Here is a 24,205-nt window from a genome sequence, read left to right on the forward strand (position 1 = left end):
TGTGTTAGTTTTGGGTGTACAGCTTAGTGATTCAGTTACACATATATGTGTGTGTATGTGTGTGTATATATATATATATACATATATTCTTTTTCATTTTAGGTTATTACAAGCTATTGACTATAGTTCTCTATCTTATACAGTAGGGCATTGTTTATTCTGTATATAGTAGTTTGAACACTGCTCAACTTTTAATAAATAAAATGGCTTAGTACATTGGTTCTTTTTTTAGTGCAGAACACTTCATTGTAACAGTGTAATAGTCTATAATTCACTGTAACTCTCCTATTTTTTCATTCTTGAAGACACCATACCTGTAGTTATTCTTTGTTCCCGTAGATGATGTCAGAATGAGAGCCGTTTGAGGGTTGATGTGATAAGAGATTGTCAGTGAGCATGTGTTTGAGACACTGACTATGTCTCTCTTGGTTATTGCTGTATTTCCAAAGCCTAGCACAAGACCGGTTACGTGGGTTGCATTTGATAGATATTTGAAGACTGAATAAATATTGACCTGGCCTAGATTCTTAGGGGATGCAGAAGAAAGGACGCATCGTGTCTTTTTTCTAAGATTTATTGTACTGGGGAAAAGATGTACATATGTATTACCAGGTAGTGTAGTTTAGTGCTAAATAGTTGAAACAAAATATATACAGTAATTATTGGAAGTTCTGTGCATTGATATCACCCTAGGTAAAAACTAGATGGTAGACTGACATTTGAAGTGCTTTGAAAAATGTGTGTGACCTGATCAGAATGAAGAAAAGTTTTGTACACTTGGATGGAAGAGCAGAAACAGACAAGTCAATGCATCAAAAGGCGTATTTGGGGGGTGGGTATCGCTCAGTGGCAGAGTGCATGCCTAGCATGCACGAGGTCCTGGATTCAATCCCCAATACCTCCATTAAAAACTTAAAAAAAAAATGTTTTTAAAGGCATATTTAACTCAGAATAATAGACTGTTGAAAACATTGGGGAAACTTTTTATAGAAGTCTAAGGAGATTTGCTTCCTTTTGTAACATGGGAAAAGAATTGATGTTTAGAGAGCTGGGAAATTATATGATCAAATATTGTTTTATGAAAACTACCTGAGATCACTGTGCAGGGTGATTTACAGAGCTGAGAAATTGATGACGGGAGAAAGAAGAGTGTAGTGACAATTTCCCTTTTAACTTTAGAGTAGCGGAAATAGGACAAAATGTTGGAATGTGGAGAGAGGAAAAAGCACTGTTGATGGTGAATTTCGTATGGAGGGCAAATCCAGAAAGCTTGTAGGTTTTAGGTCTACACTTGTTGGAGAGCACATGGAAGGTCATTTTTAAGAGAAGTAGTCCAGGTGCTTCTAAAATTCTGCTGTAAAATCAGAAGTCAGGAGTGTGTGGAGCTGAAAGGAGCAGTTGTGGAAATGCCTGGGAGGTGGGGGGACTGAGTTCTTGCATGGATTCCAAGGAGAAACCTGCTGCGAATCTTATCCTGTTCCTCTGTACATAAGATGCTCCCCCCGCCGCCCTGTTGTGTGACCTTGCTAAACATCCTTATTAATTCTAGTGGCTTTTTAAAAGATTCCTACAGATCTTTGTAAAGATCTTTTTTTTTTTGTAAAAACAGATTATTTTATTCTGCAAATAAAGAAATTTCTACCTTTCTAATCTATATGGCCTTAATTTTTTCCTCTTTATCTTACTGCATTAGCTGTAAACTTAAAACATGAGTGGTGCAAACTGACATCCTTCCCTTTTTCCTAATGATGGATTCCAGATTGAAAAGCACTACAATGATGTTTGCAGCTATAAAATAATATAAAGAGAAAGTATTCAAGCATTCACTACTAAGTGTAAGTTAGCTAGAGGACTTTGTAAGGTCTTCCTTGTTAAGGTGAAGGAGTTGCCTTCTAATTCCTGGTTTTCTGAAAACTGTTTACATTAAAGATGTTGAATTTTGTCAAGTGCATTTTTTTGCACTTGATACATTTATTTTATTAATATAGTAGATCACATTGATTGATTTTTGAATGTCAAAACCACCTTTTATTCCTGGGAGAACATCACTTTCTCATGGTGAATAAGCTTGTGTGTTACATCTATGTATGAAGAACAATAGTCCATAGTTTTCTTGTGATGTCTTTGTCTGGCTTTGGTGTAGCGTAACACAAGCCTGAGTTGGGAGAGATTTCTCTTGTTTCCAGTCATGATATAAATAAAAATGTCTTGAAATGGTACTCTATACATGGTAGACATATATGGGTGTATAATATACATTATAATTCTGTGCGATTTAACTCAGTCTCTCTTCTAGTCCACAGTCTCTAAAGTCATTTCTTGCTTCTAATCTTGCTCCCTTACAATATCCATCTCATCATTTCTCTTCTTCAGTGTGCGCTCCTGGCTGCTGTCTTGCAATAATATCGCAACTCTTTACTTGCCCTAGAGGGCACCCTGTGACTCAGTTTCCTCCTAACTCTCCAACCCCTTTTTAAAATTAACCTGACCTTGCTCACTCTGCTCCAGCTATTCTAGGCATCTTGCCTTTCCTCAAATATGCCGAATTTATTTCCATCCTAACAATTTTGTACTCACCCTTTTCTTCACCTGAAAGTTTTCCCGATCAAATCATTGTGTTGGTTCTTTTCTCACTTCCATTGTGTTTTCCATCCAAAGCCATCACCTGAGAGAGGCTTTACCTGACTTTCCTATTTAAATAAACATTTCTGCCTCCCAGCTGACCCTTGTCATTCTCTGTTCTCTTGCTCATTTTAGTTGATTGCCTTATCACTTCCAAATTATATGAAGTATTTCTTTGTGAAAGAGTTTTCTTTCTCTCACTTCTGTTAGACTGTGAACCCCATGAAGTCTGAAACTGTCTTGTTTATCACTCTATTTCAAAGTATCTAATTAAATTTCTGAGCCATAACTGTTTTCAGTAGACAGCTGTTGAATGCATGAATGAATTATTATGCATTGTGGTGATTACTCTGGAAAGTGCAGGGAGCTATGGGAGAGAATGAGGAGAGTTCTTCAGGTTATTTACCCAAAGGAATCTCTTGGATGAAATGACATCGAATGAGAAGGAGCTATTCTAGCAAATAATTATTATTCTAGCAAACAAAAGAATAATAAGCAAATAAAGAGAGGTGACTCTTTTAGACAAAGCTAATAGCAAACAAAATGCCCTGAGGTAAGAAAAATCTTGAGGTGCTTGAAAAAATTTAATGAGATCATTGTACCTGGAGCATAAGAAATAAGGCGGAGAATGAAATGAAGTGAGATTAGGCAGCAAAGTATAAGAAAGATTATTCAGCCCCTGGCAGATAAGTTTAAGAGTATGAATATGATCTTAAGTACTTGAGAAGTCTATGGAAAGGTTTTGAAAGTTGACTAATCAGGAGGTCTGTCACTGTAGAGAAGAAGAAATGTGCAGCCACACGGCATCAGGGTGCTGTGTTGGTGGCCCTGGACCTCTCCCGGCTCTCGCTTGGCCTCGTGGCTACTGCCTTCCTTGAAATGATGAGTGAAGCTTGACACTGGCTAAGCCTGTGAGTCTGATGTGACAACCCCATTGTTTGTAGTATCTGAGACGTCCATGAAAAATACAAAATCAAACATTTAGTCATGGAATAGAGGAATTGAAACTTGATGGGTCGGGGGACAGAGGTAAGGAATCTCAGAAAGAGCAACCAGATAATCTGGAGAAAAAGTATGAAGTGTCATGGAGCCAAGGAAAAAAGGATTTTTTTTAATGCACTTTTTATTTTGGAGTATTTTCAGGTTTACAGAAATTTTGCTAGGCTAGTACAGAGAAGTCCCAGTTTTAGTTCCCCCTAATGTTACCATCTAACATCACCCTGATACATTTGTCAAGACTAAGAAACAACATTACTATTAAAAATACCCCAGACTCTATCCAGATATCGCCATTTTTTTTTCCCCATTAATGACCTCCTGCTGTTCCTGGATACGATGCAGGGGACCACATGGCCTGACTCCTTATTCTCCTCTAGTCTGTAGCAGTTTCTCAGAATCTTGCTCACGATTTTGACAGTTTTGAGGAGTGCTGGTCAGGGTATTTTGTAGATTAGTCCTCAACTTAAGTTTGCCTGAGGTTTTATCTCATAATGAGACTGGGGTTGCAAGTTTTTAGAAGGAGTACCACAGACGTGAGATGCTATTCTAATCTCATCATATACAGGGGTTCATGGAGCTATGTGACTGGTTCCTGGTGATATTACCTTTGATCACCTGGTTAAGACGGCGTTGACCAGATTTCTCCACTGTCAAGTTACGACGGTTCTCTTTCCATAGCTTACTCTCTGGAAGTGAATCTCTAAGCCCAGACTCAAAAGGGAGGGGACTAAGTTCTATCTCCTAGGGGAAGAGTATCTCCATATATTATTTTGAATTCTTCTTCAGGGAAGATTTGGCTAAAAGAAGAGAGGCTTAAAAAAGAATATGTGGCCATATACTACTGTGCAGTTTATGCAGGTGAAGAATCAAAAATCTTCATTGATTTTGGCAAAATGAAGATTGAGGTTGCCTTAGGAAGAACAATTTGAATTTAATTGTAGGGACAGGAGCCAGATCAGTGGGTAGAACGGTGAACGAGAGAGGACAAATTAAAGACAGCACATGTGGACACTTCTTGGAAGGTGCTTAGTTGTAAGTGGCCCTAAGAATGAGGACTGTAGTCCAGGATTCATGTGACAATGATATTACATCCTGTTCTTTTTACACATTTTGTTCTAGGGACAATGTTCTCAATTTCTTTCTTCCTTTCTTCCTTCCTTCCTCCTTCTTTCTTTCTTTCTTCTTTCTTTCTTTCTTTCTTTCTTTCTTTCTTTCTTTCTTTCTTTCTTTCTTTCTTTCTTTCTTTCTTTCTTTCTTTCTCTTTCTATTTCTTCCTTTCTTTCTCTTTCTTCCTTCCTTCCTTCCTTCCTTCCTTCCTTCCTTCCTTCCTTTCTTTCTTTCCTTCTTTCTTTCTTTTTTCTTTCTTTCTCTCTTTCTTTCTTTCTCTCTTTCTTTCCTGTTTTTTTTTTTGGACCCAGCTCTTTCCCAGCACCAGGTTACCCTCCACCCAAGGGCTGCAAGGCAGGGTTTTGAGAGATGGGGAAGGAGAAGGGAGACTGGGAGGTGGGAGAACCACCCTAGGCTGGCAGGCCAGCTGGTCCTGGGGGTTGTCTGTAGGAGCTGAAAAGTGAGTTCTCAATCAGACTCTGTTCCATTTCCCAGGCCTTGGGGCTTCCACGTTTTCTGGTTTAACTTCTCACCTCCTCCCCAGTCTTTTTTCTAAAATCGAGGTATAGTTGATGGTACAATATTATATAAGTTTCGGGTATGCAACATAGTGATTCACTATTTTTAAGGGTTATACACCATTTATAGTTAGTATAGAATATTAGCTAGACCCCCTGTGCTGTACGGTATATCCTTGCAGCTTGTTTATTTTATACGTGGTTCTCAATTTCAGTTCCGGTTTCTAGTGAACTTCATTGTAAGAGACAACAACTTTAAGAGTCCTCAACTTGATTAAATTCATGAAATTGAAATCGCCCGATTTTTTATCAAAATCCAAAGTTGTTGTCATAGATGAGCTTATTTTTTAACCTTTTGTATGAAAAAAAAAATAATCCTGTAAAATGAAAAGCAGATCGGGAGACAAAGACTTATTACTATTTGGAATCAAAGTGGTAGCTAACGTGTCTGTGATTTCCTCGTTAGCAAACGTCAAGTCCACGCAGGTGATGCAGCCCTCCTGCACGCAGCCCTGCTTTGTCTGTACTGGGCTTTTAATAAATTTTGTCCGAACACTTGCAGGCAGCCTTGCAATTATTCTTCACAAAAGGAACGTTACAGGTCCATTGTTTCTTCAGAGAATCACAGTTAGCATAGGTGTTGTCGTACTCACAACTGTTGGCTGGAATAAAAACAAAGAAATGAGTCACTTCATTATCATTTTCCTCCATGGCTGCAACACAAGTGGTAAATTCAGGGGGACTGAGGAGGAGGGAACTGAACAAACATGTTGGCATCACTACACTGGGATGGGCATTTCAGATCCTGAGGGACACATAAGGTCTCTGTGTTAAACTCACTGATGAATCCATCCCTCCTTTTAAAATGTGAGATTTTTGAAACGTTCCTGAAAGGAATGGACCCCCTTTCATCTCTCAGAAAACAGAATCAAATGAATTTAAATGAATCTCTCTAGAAATGCATGATCCGAAATGAGAGCCCCTTCCCATGGTTGTTTAAATGTAAACCTAATTTAAGGAAAATGAAGTCAAATGAAAATGTCAGGTCCTCAGTGATCCTAGTTATGTTCCTAGCGCTCAGTGGCCACTGTGTCCAGAGGCTACTTTACAAGCCAGTGCAAACATTGAACATTTCCGTTCAAGCAAAAAGTTACGCTGGACACTGATGCTCCAGACTCTAATGCCAGACTCTAAGAGATCGTTATGAGAAGAGGTGGGTGTAAAAGTGTAAAAACAAAAGGAGATTTCACTATGATTGCCGGGCATTTCCACTTGGATGTCCTTCCGTGGCCACACACTCAACAAACCTCAAATCAAATTCATTATCCTACCCACGAGCTTGGCATTTCATTGGTCTCCCTCCCCACCTCTCGACCCGATTCACCGGGTCTCAGAGAAATGGCAGTCCTAACCAAGTAAATAATTTAAACCAGGAACTAGGCATCGACCTGAACTCATTCCCCTCTGCCTTTCATCAGCATCCAACAAACACAGGTAACTGAGCTGGTAATTCTACTGCCTTCTCTCTCTCGTAACTGTCCATTTCTCTTTATTTGTTTTGCCCTAATGCAGTAAAGATATCAATTTTTTTTAAAATAATTTTTAAATTTAACATTAAAAACAGTTTGTTTATTTATTATTTAATCATTTTATTTTGGCAGGGGGCAGGTAATTAAGTTTATTTATTTTTGGAGGAGGCCCTGGGAATTGAACCCAGGACCTTGTGCATGCTAAACCCTCCCCTTCTACATCTATTTGTTGTTGAACCCATGTTTTTCAACAGTCTCCAAGCTGGCTTCCTGTCCAGTTGTTTCTTCAGACTACTGCCAGGAGCTCTTTATAAAATACAGTTCTGAGTTCCTCACTCTTCTGTTTAAAATCTTTCCAATTGGCTGCTTATTACTAATAGGATAAATTCCAAACTCTTTAACAAATAGTATTCAGCAGAGGTGTAAGTATTATTTCCTTCAGCTGATTTCTGTAAGGCTTTAATATCATCAATATTCTGAATTATGGCGATGCAGTTCACCCAGAGAATGCTACAATTCAGTCAGGTGAATGCATTTGAGAGGTAAAAATCTCAGTTAATGGGTCAACTATATTGTTCATAATCATTGTAATAACATATGCCAACTAAAAAAAAGATGCCAACACTTTGTACCTCCATTCACAACACTGGAAATTAGATATTATATGACATTAATTTTACTCCTTTTTGCTAAAATATTTTTGAGGCTTCTGTGAGCTAATAACACTATCAGCAGATTCGACTGACATTTTAAAAGTATGTAAAAGTTATTAGCAAACAAAAGGGCAAGTGGTTATTAAATTAAACGTGATGGTTCTAACTACACTATGGGGAAATGAAAGGATTTAGTATGATGAACTCATTGACTTATAAAGAATTAAAATACTTGATGTGCTTGTCCAGATTAAACTATTCTGTAGTCTCACACCCTTATATTTATACATATTTTCTCTTTTTAAAATGCCACCTTTGCTATAATGACATTAACTTTGATGAAAAGAAAAGTAATACTTAATGACAATGAATAATTTCCACAGAAACTTTTTCATATATGCCAACATGTAATGGGTTCAACACAGTCACAAATATACATTGATGGTAGCTGTTTCCTTAGGTTATATACAGTAACAGGCTTTTCATTGCAAATGATACATAAATACTGAATGATGTAAAATTGTTGCTTAACTGCACCTCTGTTGAGTAATTTTTTTGTATTTTGCGTGAAAGCGTTGCTTAAGTTGGTTACATTCAGAATATTTCCTAATTCTTAGTAATGTTGGGTCATTTTTTTTGGTTTGTTTTTTGGTGGGGAGGTAATTAAGTTTATTTTGTTGATTTATTTGTTTAATGGAGGTACTGGGGATTGAACCTGGGACCTCGAGCATGCTAAGTATGCGCTCTACCGCTGAGTTACACCCTCCCCTGGGTCATTTTATTATACAAGCGAGTTAATGATTTCAAACTTACTGCATAGTCCATTGTCACAATGTTTGGGACAGCTGGCACATCGTGTTCCTTGTAGGTAAGGGACATATTGTCTGCCAATAATATTACCACTGAAATTTGAAATACAACATGTCAGACATCTTTCAGTTTGGTTTATGCTCCAAGGGAAGCATCCATCACCACATATGCCTGAATATTTATTCAATGTTTTTAATCATGTCAAATAACTGGAAAAAAAAAAAAACTAACATTCTCAAAGTATACTCAGAAAGCAATGCAAAGTAAGAGAAGAATTCATGCATACACCCACTTCCTTGACCATAATCTCCCAACCTGAGCCACTGAAATGGCATAAATAGGCTCTAAAGTTTTCAGAGTATATTTCAGCATACTTTTAATCTCCCAGTGAACGTGGTCAAACTGGTAAGGCCATGAACCCCAGTGCACTGGCTAGCGGTGAATATATTCCATAGAGAGACAAGAGACGCTCCTGGGGAAAGACGGCTGCAGTACGATGTGGAAATAGTAATGCTAAGTGCAATTTTATGTTTGAAAAGGAAAATATGATAATTTCTATACTACGAACCAGAGAAAGTAAAGCTCTGGGATAATTTTTTGGCTTCCAGGTTAGAGATGGTGATTGCCAAGTAATTTTTGGTGTGTTTTTAAGAGGTCGATGGGCTTTTGAATATCTAGAAGTTTTTTTGTATGTGTGTGAGATTTTTTGGGTTTACCAAAAATGGGAATGTTAGGGGGGAAAAAAGATCATTAACACTGATTTCCAGGGTATATTGATCTTACAGTGACTGGCTGGCACCTCTTTGATGATGGTTATCCTATTGGTCATTACTCTCTGAAAATACAAGGCAAAATCTCACTCACACCACGCAACGTATCTGAATCTCGGTCTCTGTGTGGATTGTAGCTGTGTGTGTGGTGGCGCTCGGAAAATGATCCAACAGGCACAACAGTTCCTGAAGTTCTCCCCCCACCCCCGCCTCCTCCTCACATTGTTCACTCCGGTTCTCACGGCAGGTGCCTGGTTCCAGAGGCCTCTCCTCTCACAGCCAGGCAGTGAGTTTGGATATGTTCTTCCAGGACCATTCCGTTTTCCCCACTAAACCCCAGTAGGTGCTTATGGGAAATGACTCTGAACGTCCTTCTTCTCAAAATGGAAGCCTACCTCACCTGGACTATTTACAGCCTCAAAATAAATCATATAGGAAGCTTGGTTTATGGGAGGGGGGGAACCTCTCACTCCAGTGGTAGGGACTTCCAAACATGAAAAATGAATTAAAGCTAACAGATATGTTGTGACTATTACTTTAGTATCTCCATAGGAATTTCTGTGAATCATTCAAACATATTGCTTGAGGGAGGGATATATTTTCTGCTATACATCAAAATCTCAATGGATGATTCCTTCAGAGTGTTTTGGTGTTAAGTTCTAAGAAGCAAAGACTTGAGATACTTAATTTTCTCGACAACCAGAAAAATATCAAGAGTCTCTTGAAACACCTTTGACATCCAAAATTTTATCAAGTCTTACTGGCGTAATGTAGGCATTTGGGGTTAAGCAGGTGTAGAACCATTTGAATATAAAGAGCTGGAATTATTAAAATGTCATTCCCCATTTGCCACCTCTCCTTGACGCATGACCTAGCCATCAAGCTTTCGCTTTCTAGTGTGTGAATTTATTGAGAACTGACAACACCCAACCGAGAGAAGCGCGCATGACATATACCCATGGAGCAACCCTGAGCTTCAGAAAAGGCAAATGAGCGGGAAGACAAAGCGTTTCAGACATGAGGAAAGAGAGCTTCAGAATATTGTATTTAGAACAGAGAAGTTGGTCTTCTTTCTAAGAAACTGATTGTGTCTCAAATTTAAAAAATTTTTCTTAAGTTTTATCCCTCCTCCCCTCTACTGAAATAGGCATTTTTTAAAAGTCTGGTTGGTCTATTATAGAAAAATTTTTAAATATTAAATTGCTGATGGCATTATTGACAGCAAACTTGAAGGAGATACTTACGCAGGACAATACTGGCAAACGTAGAAGTATTTCAGAATACGTTGATTGGGGCAGTAGGCTATTCCACATCCAACACGGAAAGATGAGTACCAAACAACCTACAAACCCATAAGTGGAGGTATGAGAGTGCATTAGAGAAGAAGAAAATATATTTTTAAAAAGCCAAATAGTAGGAAATACAAAGCTGAAAAGAATGTTACTGATATATTTTGTTTCCACATACCTTATGGATATATTTAGCTACATTATTGAATCAAAGTAAAATACCTTTTAAAATGCTGCATTTCCATGTACATTCACTGTTGTATCCACTTAGACTGTTAGAAAAATACAAAGTGTATTTCCCTACCAAAAGCCTACAGACTTTTGACAAATGATATTTCACAGCTGGAATAGCCACAAAATGCCAAGACTTCTCTTTACCCATTTGAGACCTCCCCCTCAGTTCAACATTGGCATCCAACAGAATTTGGAGAGGATTTCTTTTTTAGGGCATTTATGCCAGCAGGGTTCCCCTTACCTGGGTAAGATGTCCAACTACTGCTTTGGGACGCTTTGGCCCTACACCATAGGTAAAATCATTGATCTCATCATACCAGCTTTGGATTGCATTTGACCAGGAAGTGGGGCTACTTGACATAAAGAGATTCTCACCACATTGCCTCGTACCTAAGAAGAAAAAGATCATGCATGGGGAAAGAAGAAAAACAAATAAATAAATAAAGCAAAGTCCCTGGTCTTTAGACACAGTGCTCATAGTTTTGAACTGGATCAATACAGGAGAGTTTCTCATCATTTGTAAGCAGATGTACCTAGTACCTTGAGGCTGGCCTCAGCGTGCACAATTCTGAGTAGATGAAGCCTTCTTTCTTAACTATCTGCTCTCTCTAGATTCATTCATTTATGCTTTTCTTATTTATTTGTTTGTTTGTTTTTGTTTTTTGGGGGAGGTAATTTGATTTTTATTTAGTTATTTATTTTTAATGGAGGTACTGGGGATTGAACCCAGGACCTCATGCATGCTAAGCATATGCTTTACCACTGAGCTCTATCCTCCCCCTTCACTTTTCATTTCTCTTGAGTGTATGCCTCAGTAGCTCTCGCTTTATATTGTAAGCTTGCTAAAGGCCCAGCTCATCATCATTTCTCTCTTACTCTTGCCCACATTCACCAGAGATTTTTTAATATATGAAATAAATGTTTGAGATTGTTATTTGGTGTGGACATTGAAGAAAAAAATCTATACTCAGCCTTTAATTAAGAGCTGCAGGCATGAAGCAGGTGACACCACTGGGGAGAGTATTTTCAAAGACTGTGGGTCTTCCCTTAGTGAACAAAGACAAAAACCAAACAAACAAGAACATCACAGGCCAGATTCTCAAAGAATAAGGAAAGAGGTGCCTTGCAGCACAGAAAAATTTTGATATATTTTTCAAGCCTAGCGTTTCTATTTGGATGGCTTAAAATGTAACATCTATATGCTACTTAAAGGGAGTATAAACTACTCTTGGATAACTCCTTTAAGAGGGAAAGAAAGAAGCTAAAATTTTAACAGTAGACTGAGATCTTCAAGACCATTTGTATCAATCTTCTACTGAATACAGACATCCCTCTTTATAACTTCATTAAATTATAAAAACTATGAATATATATATAAATGTATATGTATAAATACGAATAACAATGCAGTCCTACTTTAAAACAGGTAAATTATTTACTATTTTCAAATTAGACTTGCCCACCCCTGTCATTTTTAATAATTTAAGTAAATATTTTATCTAAATTTAATATATATGATATTGTATCTCACTGTGTTTATGTTCTTGATGTAAAGGTCATTTTTGAGTCTGATGGAGTATTACATGTATTGTAGTCACCCAGAATAGACAAAAGACCTGACTGTTATCAAAAATTAAAAAGAAAATAATAGGAATGGATGCTAATGTTAAATATTTTTGAGTAAAATTCAGAAACGACTTGATAAAATTCAACGTATTTTATAAATACAGAAACAAATACGTTTTAAGACACAATCATTTTCCCCCTGACAGTCAGTTTAACTCATGGTTACCATGGGGGAAGGGAGTGGGAAGGGATAAATTGGGAATTCGAGATCAGCAGATACTAACTACTATATATGAAACAGATAGACAATACGTTTCTACTGTGTAACACAGGGAACTATACTCAACTTCTTGTAGTACCTTATAATGAAAAAGGATATGAAAAGGAATCTATATATGTATGTGTATGACTGAAACATGATGCTGTACACCAGAAATTGACACAGCATTGTAAACTGACTATACTTTGATAGTAAAAAAAGACAAAAAAAAAATACAGAAAGGGATGGCACATGACTGCCTTGCTTAGGAGATGGTTAAGAGGCACAAATAAGATTCTGTGTGAGACAGTTTCTGTAAATTAAGTACAAGGTGGTGCTTCCCAGTTCTGTCATCCACGGAGATACTTTAACTTGAAAAGGCGGCATTAGAAGCAACGTTTATTCACAAAGATTTCTTAATGCACATCAGAAATGGTCCATATTTTCTTACTTGTTCATTTACTCAACAAATACATGTTAAATCACATACCGATTGTTCTGTCCTTGGCCTTACTGTGTTTGTACAGGCACTGATTTGCCCAGTTTTGGGCGTTTGCTGCTGCCTTGCTGTCCCATTGCTAAAACAAGAAGAGAAAAAAAAAAAAAGATATGTGCTCAAACTACAAAGGGGCATAAGCTTTATAACGAGACTGGTAGATTGATTTACGTCATTATAAAATTCCTGTACATGCATCTTCTGATTATCGCGATGATCAAAGATAGCTTTCTTGGTGTGCCGTTTCTGCTCCACAGAGAAATATGCATAGTATGTCTGTCCTAATTGAAAAATCTAAGATAGTTAATGGTCTATTTATGATGGCATAGCAACCACACCTAAAGATTTTTAGTAATAGTCTTACTCTGAATATTGATCAACAAGTGGAGGTACTGAGATTAGTTTTCCTATAATATGGAGCTGACATACTTCACTCCCAGTTGCTTTTTTTTTTCTCCCCAGTGAATACATTTGGGAGACATGTGGCTAAAAAGTGGGCTCTTATTGACCCTAAATGGCCTGGCACTGATCCTGAAGGGGAAAGGCCTTCTTGATCCTAGGTTAGGAGACAGAGTGAGCAGAAAGACATAATGGCCTCTCCCTGATGTCCAGAGATTTCATTGTAATTCTGCCTTCACAACTTACAGAGCCCTGTGAACTGGACAAGTTACTGAACGATTATAAAACAAATCTAAGAATTTCTGCCCCGTCCTAGGGAGCCCAGGAAGCTTAAGCTTGGGACCCCTCACTTGCACAAGCCCTTCTGGGGTTATGACAGAGGACCCCTCAGAGGATGTTTGGCCATTTTGGGGTGGGGGTGGGGGTGACATTTGCAGTGGTAAGATATTTTTGTCCTCTCTTCCTTAAAGTCAACAAAATTTAGATTTCCCCTGCTAGTAACATATCTCCTAGGAAAGGTCTAGGTCCCAAAGTGGCGCCCAGTGGGAAGGGATGTTAATGATGAGGGTGGTGATAATATTGGAGGTATGACTGCACTGAGGGACTGGGAAGAAGAGCTGCACGCAGCCCAGAGAACTTATTGGAAAGTTGTTTTGGATCCAAATCAACAGGAAAGGCCAGTGAAAGTATCTAAAAGTCAATTTGTTAGGGTCAGAGGGCACACTAACCTCAGGGCCAGGGTCTTATCCCAGGGTTTATAGAGAGGCTCTGAGGGCTCCACGGGCACCCCAAATTCTATACAGAATATATATATATATGTATATGTGTGTATATATATGTATATGCATATATGTATATACGTGTATATATGTATATATGTGCACTTAGAATATACATGTATATGTGTGTATATATATATGCATTTAGAATATATATGCATATAGATTGCATTTTTTTTTCTTCTAGGAGGAGAAATTCCCCTTAACAAATATGGTAAACTCTGAAATGGGCATGATAAAGAATAGATTCTGATAGATCATACTTCTCTAGCAAATAGAACATTGAACAGAAGGAGGAAATACAATTTATAAGCTAACATAGAATGTGGAATTTTTTAAAAAAGGATTTCTTCCCTGTCCATAACACAGCTCAAATGAAACAACCAAACAGAGACAGAACTTCCTAAACCCCAAAGTTAAGAAATGTCATTTCCCAGGTGACAGCCCTTATCGCAGCGGGCTCAAGCCACTTTCCTGGTGTTACTGCTTCTTACCATTTTGAGCATGTTACTGGCAGGTGGAGAGACCGTCCTCCTTAGGTCATTGTGTTTGTCTACAATCTTGATTTGGACTTCCTTGTGGGCGGTTGACAACGTGCCAAAAGCTGGATCCTATGGGAAAGTCAAATTAGAATTATTTTTTCAAAGATTTGAGACGTGCATATAAGAATGAGTAAGTTCATTCAAGAGAACAAAGATTACTTTGAAAAGCATTCAGTTCAAGCTGATGTTATTTGTTAAGCATTGCCAGAGAATCTGAGCCCAAACTATGACTTTCGAATGAGAAAGAGATGGTGTTACACTTTGAGAGTGGGGATGTAATTCATGGCACGATGATTAAAAACACCCCTAGGGCCACAAGTACCAATTTCTAGTATCAAGAGACATCTGCATGTGATTTTTCTAGACATATGAGTGGAAACATAATGACAGTTACAAGATAGGAACCACCAAGTCAGGCTCATTCATATTGAACCGGGCTGCAGAAAGAGATGCTAACAACACAGGCAGGTGACTCCTTTTAGACTTTAAGGGGAACTTTGTTCTGACGTGGTGTCTGTTTAGAGCAAGAATGTAGATGCCTAGTCCAAGTGCATCCAATGCTCCAGTAAGTGATTCCACCTATTACAGAGCAGATTTTTGGGGTCACTCAAAAGACAGTTTTACAACATTAAACAAATCTCTGAGGCAATTTGGAGGGAGCAAAGCCTTCCAGTTAATGAACTCTTGCTGACTTTGTCCTTTCCAGGAACAGAAATGTGACTGATGCTTTTGGTGTATCTTTGTGTGTGTGTGTATGTGTGTGTGTGTGTATGTGTGTGTGTGTGTCGGGGGTGACGAGTCCTAAACCTGGAGGTGGAGTAGGGTGTGTGAATAATTCCCACCAGGTTTAAGCAATTTGATGACCTAAATTTACAGAAGAGTCTGATGTTATATGAACTTGAGTCAAGTTTTGAAGTGTAAGTCTAAACAGGGTCCCTTATTGATTCTTCCCCTGACAATCTGGGATAATTTATTCTTTCCTTCTTCAATACTGAGTCCCTCAAAGATCTGAAAAGGCTGGGAACATAGGTCTGACCACATTTTATTGCCACTGGCTCATTCTGCGTCCATGTTCCTGGGATTATTAAAGTGAAGCAGCATATTGGAAATAATTAGAATATTTTATCTTCCATATACTAATTGTAAGATTATGAGAAAAATCCAAATAGTTAATATCTTAAGAAAATACTGTCTTTTAAAAAAATTGAAACAATAAGTGTAATTATTCTCACACAGTAACAATCAAATGAGGAAGTTTTGCTAATTTGAGATTATATAAGTGTATTGTTAATTTTCTGGGTGGAATCACACTGAAATGGATTAAATGAAAGTAAATTGGCGGGGAAGGCATAGCCCAAATGGTAGAGCACATGCTTAGCATGCTGCAGGCCCTGGGTTCAAGCCCCAGGACCTCCTCTAAAAATAAATAAATAAATAAATAAATAAATAAATAAATAAATAAATAAATAAATAAATAATCAAATTACCTCCCTCCCCCACCCCCCACAAAACACTTGGGGAAAAAAACCAGAAAAAAATGCTCCTTAAAAAAAAAAGTAAATCAGAAAAGATCTTGGGGCAGGAGAAGTTTCATTAGCTTTTAAACCCATAGACCAGTGCTGTCAATAGAAATATAACTAAGGCATTACACATAATTTTAATTTTTTGGTGGCCACTTAAGAAAATGAATATTAAATCAATATATATAATATAATCTTTAATATAATCAAAATGTTGTTTTTATCATGCAATCAATATTAAAATTATTGAGATTTTTTAACCTCCTTTTTTTTACCCAAATCTTTTAGGTATGCTTTGCATTGTATTTATGAAGATCTCAACTCAGACTGTCCATATATCCAGTGTTCAATATCCCCATGTGGCTAGAAGCTACCATATTGGTTGTCACAGCCTTTGACTTAATTAAGTACTTTGAGCAACTAGGGAGTACTTTGTGATGTACCAGGCACTTCAGCATTCTTTGCTTTCAAAAATTGACTCCGTAGCTAGTGATCCCTTAAAGCTGCTTGAATTGTTCTGAAGAGATTTTTAACTTTGATCATACCTGTCCATTTGCAAGAAAGAACGGAAGCCACACAGCCACCAGGAACAGCCACAGTGTGAAGGATGCCATTGCTGAGAAAAAAACAAAGGGAACATGGACCTGCATTGGAATGTTTAGTGCATGAAGTTCTGGGGAACACAGAGAAAAAACACAATAAAACGATGTGAGGATCTCAGTTACACCAAATCCATGAGTAATATAGCAAGAGAGACCTGGTCCTAAGGTGCCAGTAGAATGACGATGGATTCAGCCCCACACATGAGCCTCCAATGGGGACAATGAAGAACAATCAGAAGCACTTGACTGAAGGTCTTGAAGCTCACCTGTAGATGCTGGAGATATCCTACTCAGCTCCACCCTAGACCTGCAATTTGTTGTTAAAGCTACACCCCGGGTTCTAGGAATGGCTTCTTCACGTTGCCCATTCAGGAGGAGTGGTAGCTCCCAAATGTGACTGACTAGGGTAGAGCTGCATTTGTCCTAGCTGGTTTCCTTAGACCCTGCTTAATCCTTTATAAATATCCCGCTATTAACATCTCCTCAAATTACCAGTTAGCATGAGCCATTTCTTTCCATCCAGAGCTCTGGCTCATGTACTTGTGTTCCTAGAACCGTAGGAAGTAAGTGCTTTTCTTTAATACCTTCAACCACTCTCCTCAACGCCGCCCATGCAGCCAGTGTCCCCATTCATTCCCACTCAGACCTTTCTCATTATTACGATACATCAGATTCCAAAAAAGGCAACACTCTCCTTCTGGATCTAAAAATAGAATGTATGTGTCTCACATTTAAGGGTATTACCAACCCAGTCTGTATTAATATCCTCAATATGTTCACATCCTTTGCCCCACTAATTCAATTTGTCGTAATTCCAAGGAAATAATAATGTATACTGGAAAGGCTTCAGGCATAAATTTTTCATCATATTAATATTTATAATGGTAAAACATTGTAATGAATTACACGCTCAATACTAGGGAGATAAAATGTCTAAATAAATTCAAGTATATCCTCTTGTTAGAAAATGTTAGACATAAAAATTATATTTTTGATGGTTTGGAAACAAGGAAAATGTTTATGCTTCAAAAGTTAAGTTAAAAATAAAAGCAGAACATCAAAAGTTAAATTAAAAAAAAAAAAAGCAGAACATCAAATAGTACATGGGAGATCCTTAGCCCCCTCTTAGGATGAATGTTTGTGCCCTTCCAAAATTTATATGTTGAAGCCTGAACCCTGCAGTATGGCTATATTTGCATCAGGGCCTCTAAATAAGTAATTAAAGTTAAATGAGGTTCTAAGAATGGGTTCTGATTCAATAGGATTAGTGCTCATTTAAGCAGAGACATCAAATCCTATTCCCACTCTCTCTCTCCAACCTAAACTTCGGCAAGTGCTACTGTCATAAAGGAAGAGAACGCAGTACGGGTTAGGTAGGCAGCCTGGGGTTTTGTTGTTGTCATTGCTAATGCTGTTTACCCAGCGCATCTTCAACCAGCTCTAGGAAACTGAAAATCATCATTTGTCAAGTTAGAATATGGTGACGGAGGTCACCTCATAGAGCTCTTGTGAGATTTGAGGAGATAAGTACTGTCAAAGCAATTCGAAAACATTAAAAAAAAAATTACCATATACTAGGACATACGAGTCCTAGCATTGCTGTTACTATTATTATTATTATTATTATTATTATTATTATTATTTGGGAGGCTTACTTCCTTAGCAGAAATCTCTCAGTTCTTAGCCCTTCAGAGCCTGGCTCTGCTGAAGACGGCCACCTGGCCCAGATCACGCTTCTTTCCTAGACCCCCTCATCCTATGTCTGTGGACATAGGATGGAAGTTGGAAGGTATAAAGGCCTGACCTCTTGGCTCCAACTCGAGACAACGCTAACACATCATCTCAGCTTCAGAATGACTCTGAAGTAGCTGACTGGCTGAAGCCTCCAATGGGACTACACCACACCTCCACCCACTCATGCTTCCCCCAGCTCCCCTCCAAAAGAACTGATCCCAAGTGAGTTTCTTAATGTAACTTCCTGTGGCTCAGATTCTGTTGCCTGGAGAACCCAGTCCGTGACATCATTCATAAGATAATCTTTTTCTTTTTTTCCTTGTAGCTCTAGTCAGGGTAGGCTCCTTACTCAGACCTTCTTTATCCTTTGATCTTATGCCGTTTGTTTATGCCCTTGATCATGTTAATCCTCAAACCTGGATTCTAGCCACATCCTACAAGAACATTTCTAAGTCTCTTTCCTCAAAGAAACTCACAACTTAACTCCAAACATACTGATCTTGTCACTGAATGGGAACCTTTAAAGCTCACCTTGTAAGCTTTGGATTACATTCAGTTTTTCTAATTCAGGTGCAAGATCTTACTGCTCTCTGTTTCTTCATGTACCTTTGACTTTTCCCCGTAACTAGAGAGTGCATGTGGAAAGGGCAGACTACCATGTCCACATTATTTTAAACGCCTTATGGCCAAAGATGCTCATCCTTCGGTGCTCAGTGGTCAAGCTGAGGGGGCTTCTATGATTCTTTCTTAGATTAGTGTCCTTTGGCACGCATGCCCCTCAGGCAACGGCCTCCAGTGGGCCTCCTGGAGAATTTGAGAGCAAAAGAAAAAAAAAATCCTTCTTTTTTGGCAAATTATGACAACCAGGTATTATTCTTTCCTTTAACATTCATTCATCAAGCTTTGCATCCTCTGTCCAGGATAGCACGCTAGGTATCACTGAACACTATCAGGTTAACGACACATGACCGCGTCCACCCTTGGAGTCTCAGCGTATCTTTAGGGGAGCCCATCATTTAAAAGCCCAGATTGTGAGAGTGTTGCACTTTTCCATGTGTGCAAAAGTGGAAGGTCGAGTTTTATTTTCTTTCGCCCTGGCCCATTCTTATGCTTTTGGAGGAGGATAGGAAGGAGTCTAGCATATTACAGAGCTCTGGAAGTAAATATGTCGAATGAAGTAACTACGATAAAAGTCCATCATCAGCTGTAAGACCGCCCCACTTAGCGCCACTCCGCCCCTCTTCCCCAGGGGCCGCCTCAAGTAGCAGGTGCAGGTTGGACATGGTTTATTTGCGGTTCCGTTTGGTAGAGTCACACAGAAAGCGTAAGAAAGAATTAGGAGAAACAGCTTCTTCTTCCTGTGGTCCACTTGCATGCAGACAATTTCTGAATGTGTGTAATTATGGATTTCCTCTGCTGTTTCCTTGGGGACCAACTTTAGGTTCCTTTTACTTCTTTTCCCTTCAAAGAGTTATTCTGCTGCGTGTAAGTCACCAAGCCTCTCCTTATATGATTTTCCATTCTGCCTTTTGGGATTTTTCCTTTTTAAAGAGGTTAGTAATTTCTCCTAAGTGTGACTAGAGAAAAGCTAAATCCAGAGATTTCGAAGATTTACAATCCCAAGTGTTGGTCATTTACTAGGGTCTAATTACAGAGAGCAGAGCAAATTGTGTCTTTTTGAACTCTAAATTATATGATGCAATTAAACTGTAACATGTGGCCTCTCCTTCACACTGATGTCAGGACCCCCACTAAGTCTGAAACCCTCCCTTGGAAAAGAAAATAAATTATTTTCTCCAATGACATGGTATCAATGCTTATTCATAGATAAAAAACATATATTTATAAAAATTACACCAGCGTTCCTTGTCTTAAAAGTCCAATTTGTGAAAATAAGGATTTTCAAGTTATAAATGAAGGAGAACTTGCTTAGTTCTTAAGAGGATAATTCATATAAGGGTCCATTTTTAAAGGAAGCTTTTAGTAATAATAATAATAATAATAATAATAATAATAATAATAATAATAATAATAATAATAAAAAAGAAGAAGAAGGAGAATGAGAAGGAGAAGGGGAAGGGAATAGGAAGGAAGAAGGAGAAGGAGAAGAAGAAGGCAGGCTTCCTATTTCACGCCAACATGAACTCTGAAAGAAGGATAGAAGGGAATAGTGGCTTCCAAGATAGAATGAAAAAGATAATGAGAAAATCTGAGGGCAAGTAAGTCTTTCACGACTTCCATTGTGTGTGTGTGTGTGTTTGTGTGTGTGTGTGTGTGTGTGTGGTGGGTGAGTGGGTGAGAAGTGGAGGGAGGGGATGCATCCTGGGGCAGTGGCTGGCCTGATCGTTTTGTGACTTTGAGTTCTAGCTCTTGCCTCAAGATAATCATTGCTTCCCCTTTATTGCAAAATTCTGCAGCAACAGAGCTAGCCACCTGTCCTGGCTCCGTACATCAGCAAGATAGCATCAGGGAAACATAAAACCGTCATCTGACGTGAAGACGTATGTGGAGTGTTCTACACTGCTGCCAAAGTCGTACATCCATCCCATCCCACCCCCTAGGGTTATGTGAGTGTAAATTAGTGTGACTACTTCCTCCTGATGCTGTTTCTTCTTAAAGTGAACCTAAGGAGTGGTAACAAATGGAAGTGATTCTGGGATTGACTCCTAACCCAGATAAGGATGATAGTAAGTCATGTTTAGGCCCATTTCACAAATGAAATGCAAAAATCCAAAAACTAACTCACCAATTTAAAAAATGCATTTAAATTATTATGATCGAGTAAAGTTTACATCAGGGCCACAAGGATAATTTATAACTGGAAAATTTTTTTGGTCAAGTTCGTCACATTCACGGACTAAAGAAAAATCATGCAGCAAAAAATACACTATTAAATTCAGTCCCTACTTACAGCCAGAAAAATGAACAGAGGAGAATAGAAGAGATTGTTAAATTGGTAATAACAATATACTAAATATCTATAGCAAATATTATAGTTATTAGAGAAACTCTAAGTTTATTGAGAACAAGAGAAGAATGACTGATGTTACCACTGTTGTTCAAAATGGTATTGGAGAGATGCTGATCAAAGGCATGAGAAAAGAAAAAATATATCTGCAAGCTTTGTAAGAAAAGAGGTAACACTGTTATTATTTTCAAATGATATGGTCATCTGTCCAGAGAATACGCCACAATCAACAAGTTTGCTAGATGCAATATCAAGCAACAGAAAGCACCATTGACCTATTGGCAACACTCAACTAGTAAGATTGGGCCTGTTTTTCTCAGGGAGTTAGAATGTTATTAAAAAAAAAATGAAAAGGTACCACGCAAAATAGTAACAACAACTATGAAGAATTTCTGAAATTATCAAGAGGAAAAATTTCTTCTTAGAGAAAACTTTACAACTCTAGAAAAGATCATAAAAGATCTGCATAAATTGAGAGATTTCCATGTTCTCAAATAGTATACGTTAATACAATAAAGATGTCTGCTCTAATTAAACTAATATGAAAATTCTTTATAATTCTAATAAGAAATTCTGGTTGGCCCATGAATAACTAACTAAACCTTTTACTAGAAGAATTAATTTGGATATCTTTTCATATTAGTTATTAAGATAGACTCCAAACTTTTGTTCACAAAAATTTGATATTATTGTAGGAACAGACGAATGGACCAATGATGGACCAGTGGAGGTTAATAGAATATTTAAGAGATAGACCAAACAATATAACATTTAAAAAAAAAACATAAAAGGAAGAGCAGATTATCTAGCATATGGTGTTGGGGAACTAGTTCACTATAAGGAGGAAAATAAAACCAGATCCTTTTTAAATGTTACCTAAAGATGAATGTAGAGGGATTACATTCATAAATAGAGAAGATGATTTACAGGCAACTTTTCACATACTCCCTCTGCCCTAGGTGAGCCACAGGCAATCATGCCATTGTATGGTGATGCTTCATTTGTATGCAGCACTGTGTTACTCTTCACAGGCTCATTTAAAACTTGCAACAATCTAGGTAGTAGATAATGTTACTCAACACCCCTGTTTACAAGTGGGCAGTCCCAGGATCAGAGATTTAACAATGCCATACACTTGCAAGCAGAAGAACTGGGGGATAAGCCCAGTGCAGACATTTTGGTCTCAAAGCCCTCACTCCTGAAAAAAAGGAATGGAAATGTTTTACAGGATTAAAGAGACTAGAAAAGATGCCATTAATAGCATTAACACACGTGGGTGTAATGTATGCATTACAGTGACAGATGTTTATATACTAATCACAGGTCAGAAAAGTATCTGATGCAATATTTTACAATGTAATCTAACGTGATAGTTAATCTTCATTGTAATCAACTTCTTTCATCTCACCCCTTGTCTGCGAGAAGAAAGCAGCCTGTGATACTATTTGAGTTTGCAGAACCTTCAGACGTCATCATGCAGAAAGCTTGTAAAGATAACTGAGTAATAAACGCCACCTTGACAGTTCCTGGAAAGCATTTTCTTTTCTTTCCAAGGATGAATTATCTTCCCTTTACTTGAATTTCCTAAACAACATCACTAGAATGCTTAGCAGTATCTGATTTAAATATTACTTGAGTTCTGACCTCCTCCTTGGCCTTTATCTCTTCCAAGTCTGAGCTCCATTCAAGGGCCCCATCGTTACAGAGGAGCTCCCGGGCTTAAAAAGTTAGTCATCAGTTTAAACTCCTCCGATTCTCCTCCAGAGGTCTGGTCATACAGGCGGTCATTCTAGCTTTGGGTTTTAACTAGCAGAAGAAGCAACACCACATCTCCTGTGGCAACAGGGTAAGTCTTCCCTAAGGTTCCTGGATGACAGCCATACAGGAGAAAAACATTAATAAAATATTTTGAAGTAAAATCATCCTCCTGTGATGTAAATAACTCCTTACATGCTGTCAGTAGGTAGTTATGTGGTCTCTTAAGATCTGTTTATCCGGGACCACTTCTTATTGTTAAGGATTGGTAAAATCCTTATGCAGAAATTGCTTTCTTCCATAAAACATACACAGCAGATATTATACTTCAATTACTTATATAAATGTAAATGCCTGAGTAGATTGTCTTTTGATGGAAGCACTTCTAAAACTCTTTAATTTTTTTCCTTTTTGACTTGAATGCATTTTATGGGGGAAATTTTATCTAATGTTGATAATCTTTAGAATACTTTTTTGTCTCAAGGTCAATGCTATTATTTTGTTTCGGTGGATTTAAAACTATTAACAATAGCTTCCCATACTTATTTTAATAATGTCTATATTAACACATATGCATATATGTTAATATTAATAAAGTCATTAAGATAAAGTATGAACTCACATGTAACCATAGTTTTTCATTTTTATATTAAAGGAAATTCTAGTATAATTGTTTCCAAAAGTCATAGACATGGGAATTAATTATATTACTTATTTTAGAATGAAAAGTTTAAAAAAATCTTTTAAATATTAAATTGGATAAAAGTGCTTTTTTGCTAAGAATAGAGCTATATGTTACTTTCTTAGCTTAAAAAGAGTGTAACAACTTAATATCATTATTCTCAATAAAAGTTGTCAACAGATATTTGAAAACCACAGTCATTTACTACGTATCATTTTACCACTGACAAGGCATAAGTACATTGGTGTCATAAAATGTTCACTTTAAAGTAAAGACGTTATCACTTACTGTTGGATGTCAGGGCAGGATGAAGTAATCTGCTTTATCTGCGGGAAGAAGAAAGGTGGAGAGGTATATATACATTATACCTAT

At 37.7% G+C, this 24,205-nt stretch overlaps 2 protein-coding genes across 2 annotated transcripts in view; one reads left to right on the plus strand and one right to left on the minus strand.

The window, feature by feature from the left end:
- Positions 1-24,205, plus strand: part of LOC123613937 (uncharacterized protein C6orf141) — a 115,182-nt gene that overhangs the window by 86,937 nt on the left and 4,040 nt on the right.
- Positions 4,994-24,205, minus strand: LOC105083858 (cysteine-rich secretory protein 3-like). The gene is made up of 8 exons (XM_010973870.3): positions 24,122-24,205; positions 16,638-16,708; positions 14,525-14,641; positions 12,847-12,934; positions 10,773-10,921; positions 10,253-10,350; positions 8,242-8,330; positions 4,994-5,908 (listed from the first exon to the last, which is right to left on the minus strand). The coding sequence occupies exons 2-8, from the start codon at positions 16,704-16,706 to the stop codon at positions 5,781-5,783; spliced, it is 738 nt and encodes a 245-aa protein (XP_010972172.2). The 5' UTR covers positions 16,707-16,708; positions 24,122-24,205; the 3' UTR covers positions 4,994-5,780.

Source organism: Camelus bactrianus, chromosome 20 (assembly GCF_048773025.1).
Source record: "Camelus bactrianus isolate YW-2024 breed Bactrian camel chromosome 20, ASM4877302v1, whole genome shotgun sequence".
NCBI classification, from domain to species: Eukaryota; Metazoa; Chordata; class Mammalia; order Artiodactyla; family Camelidae; genus Camelus; species Camelus bactrianus.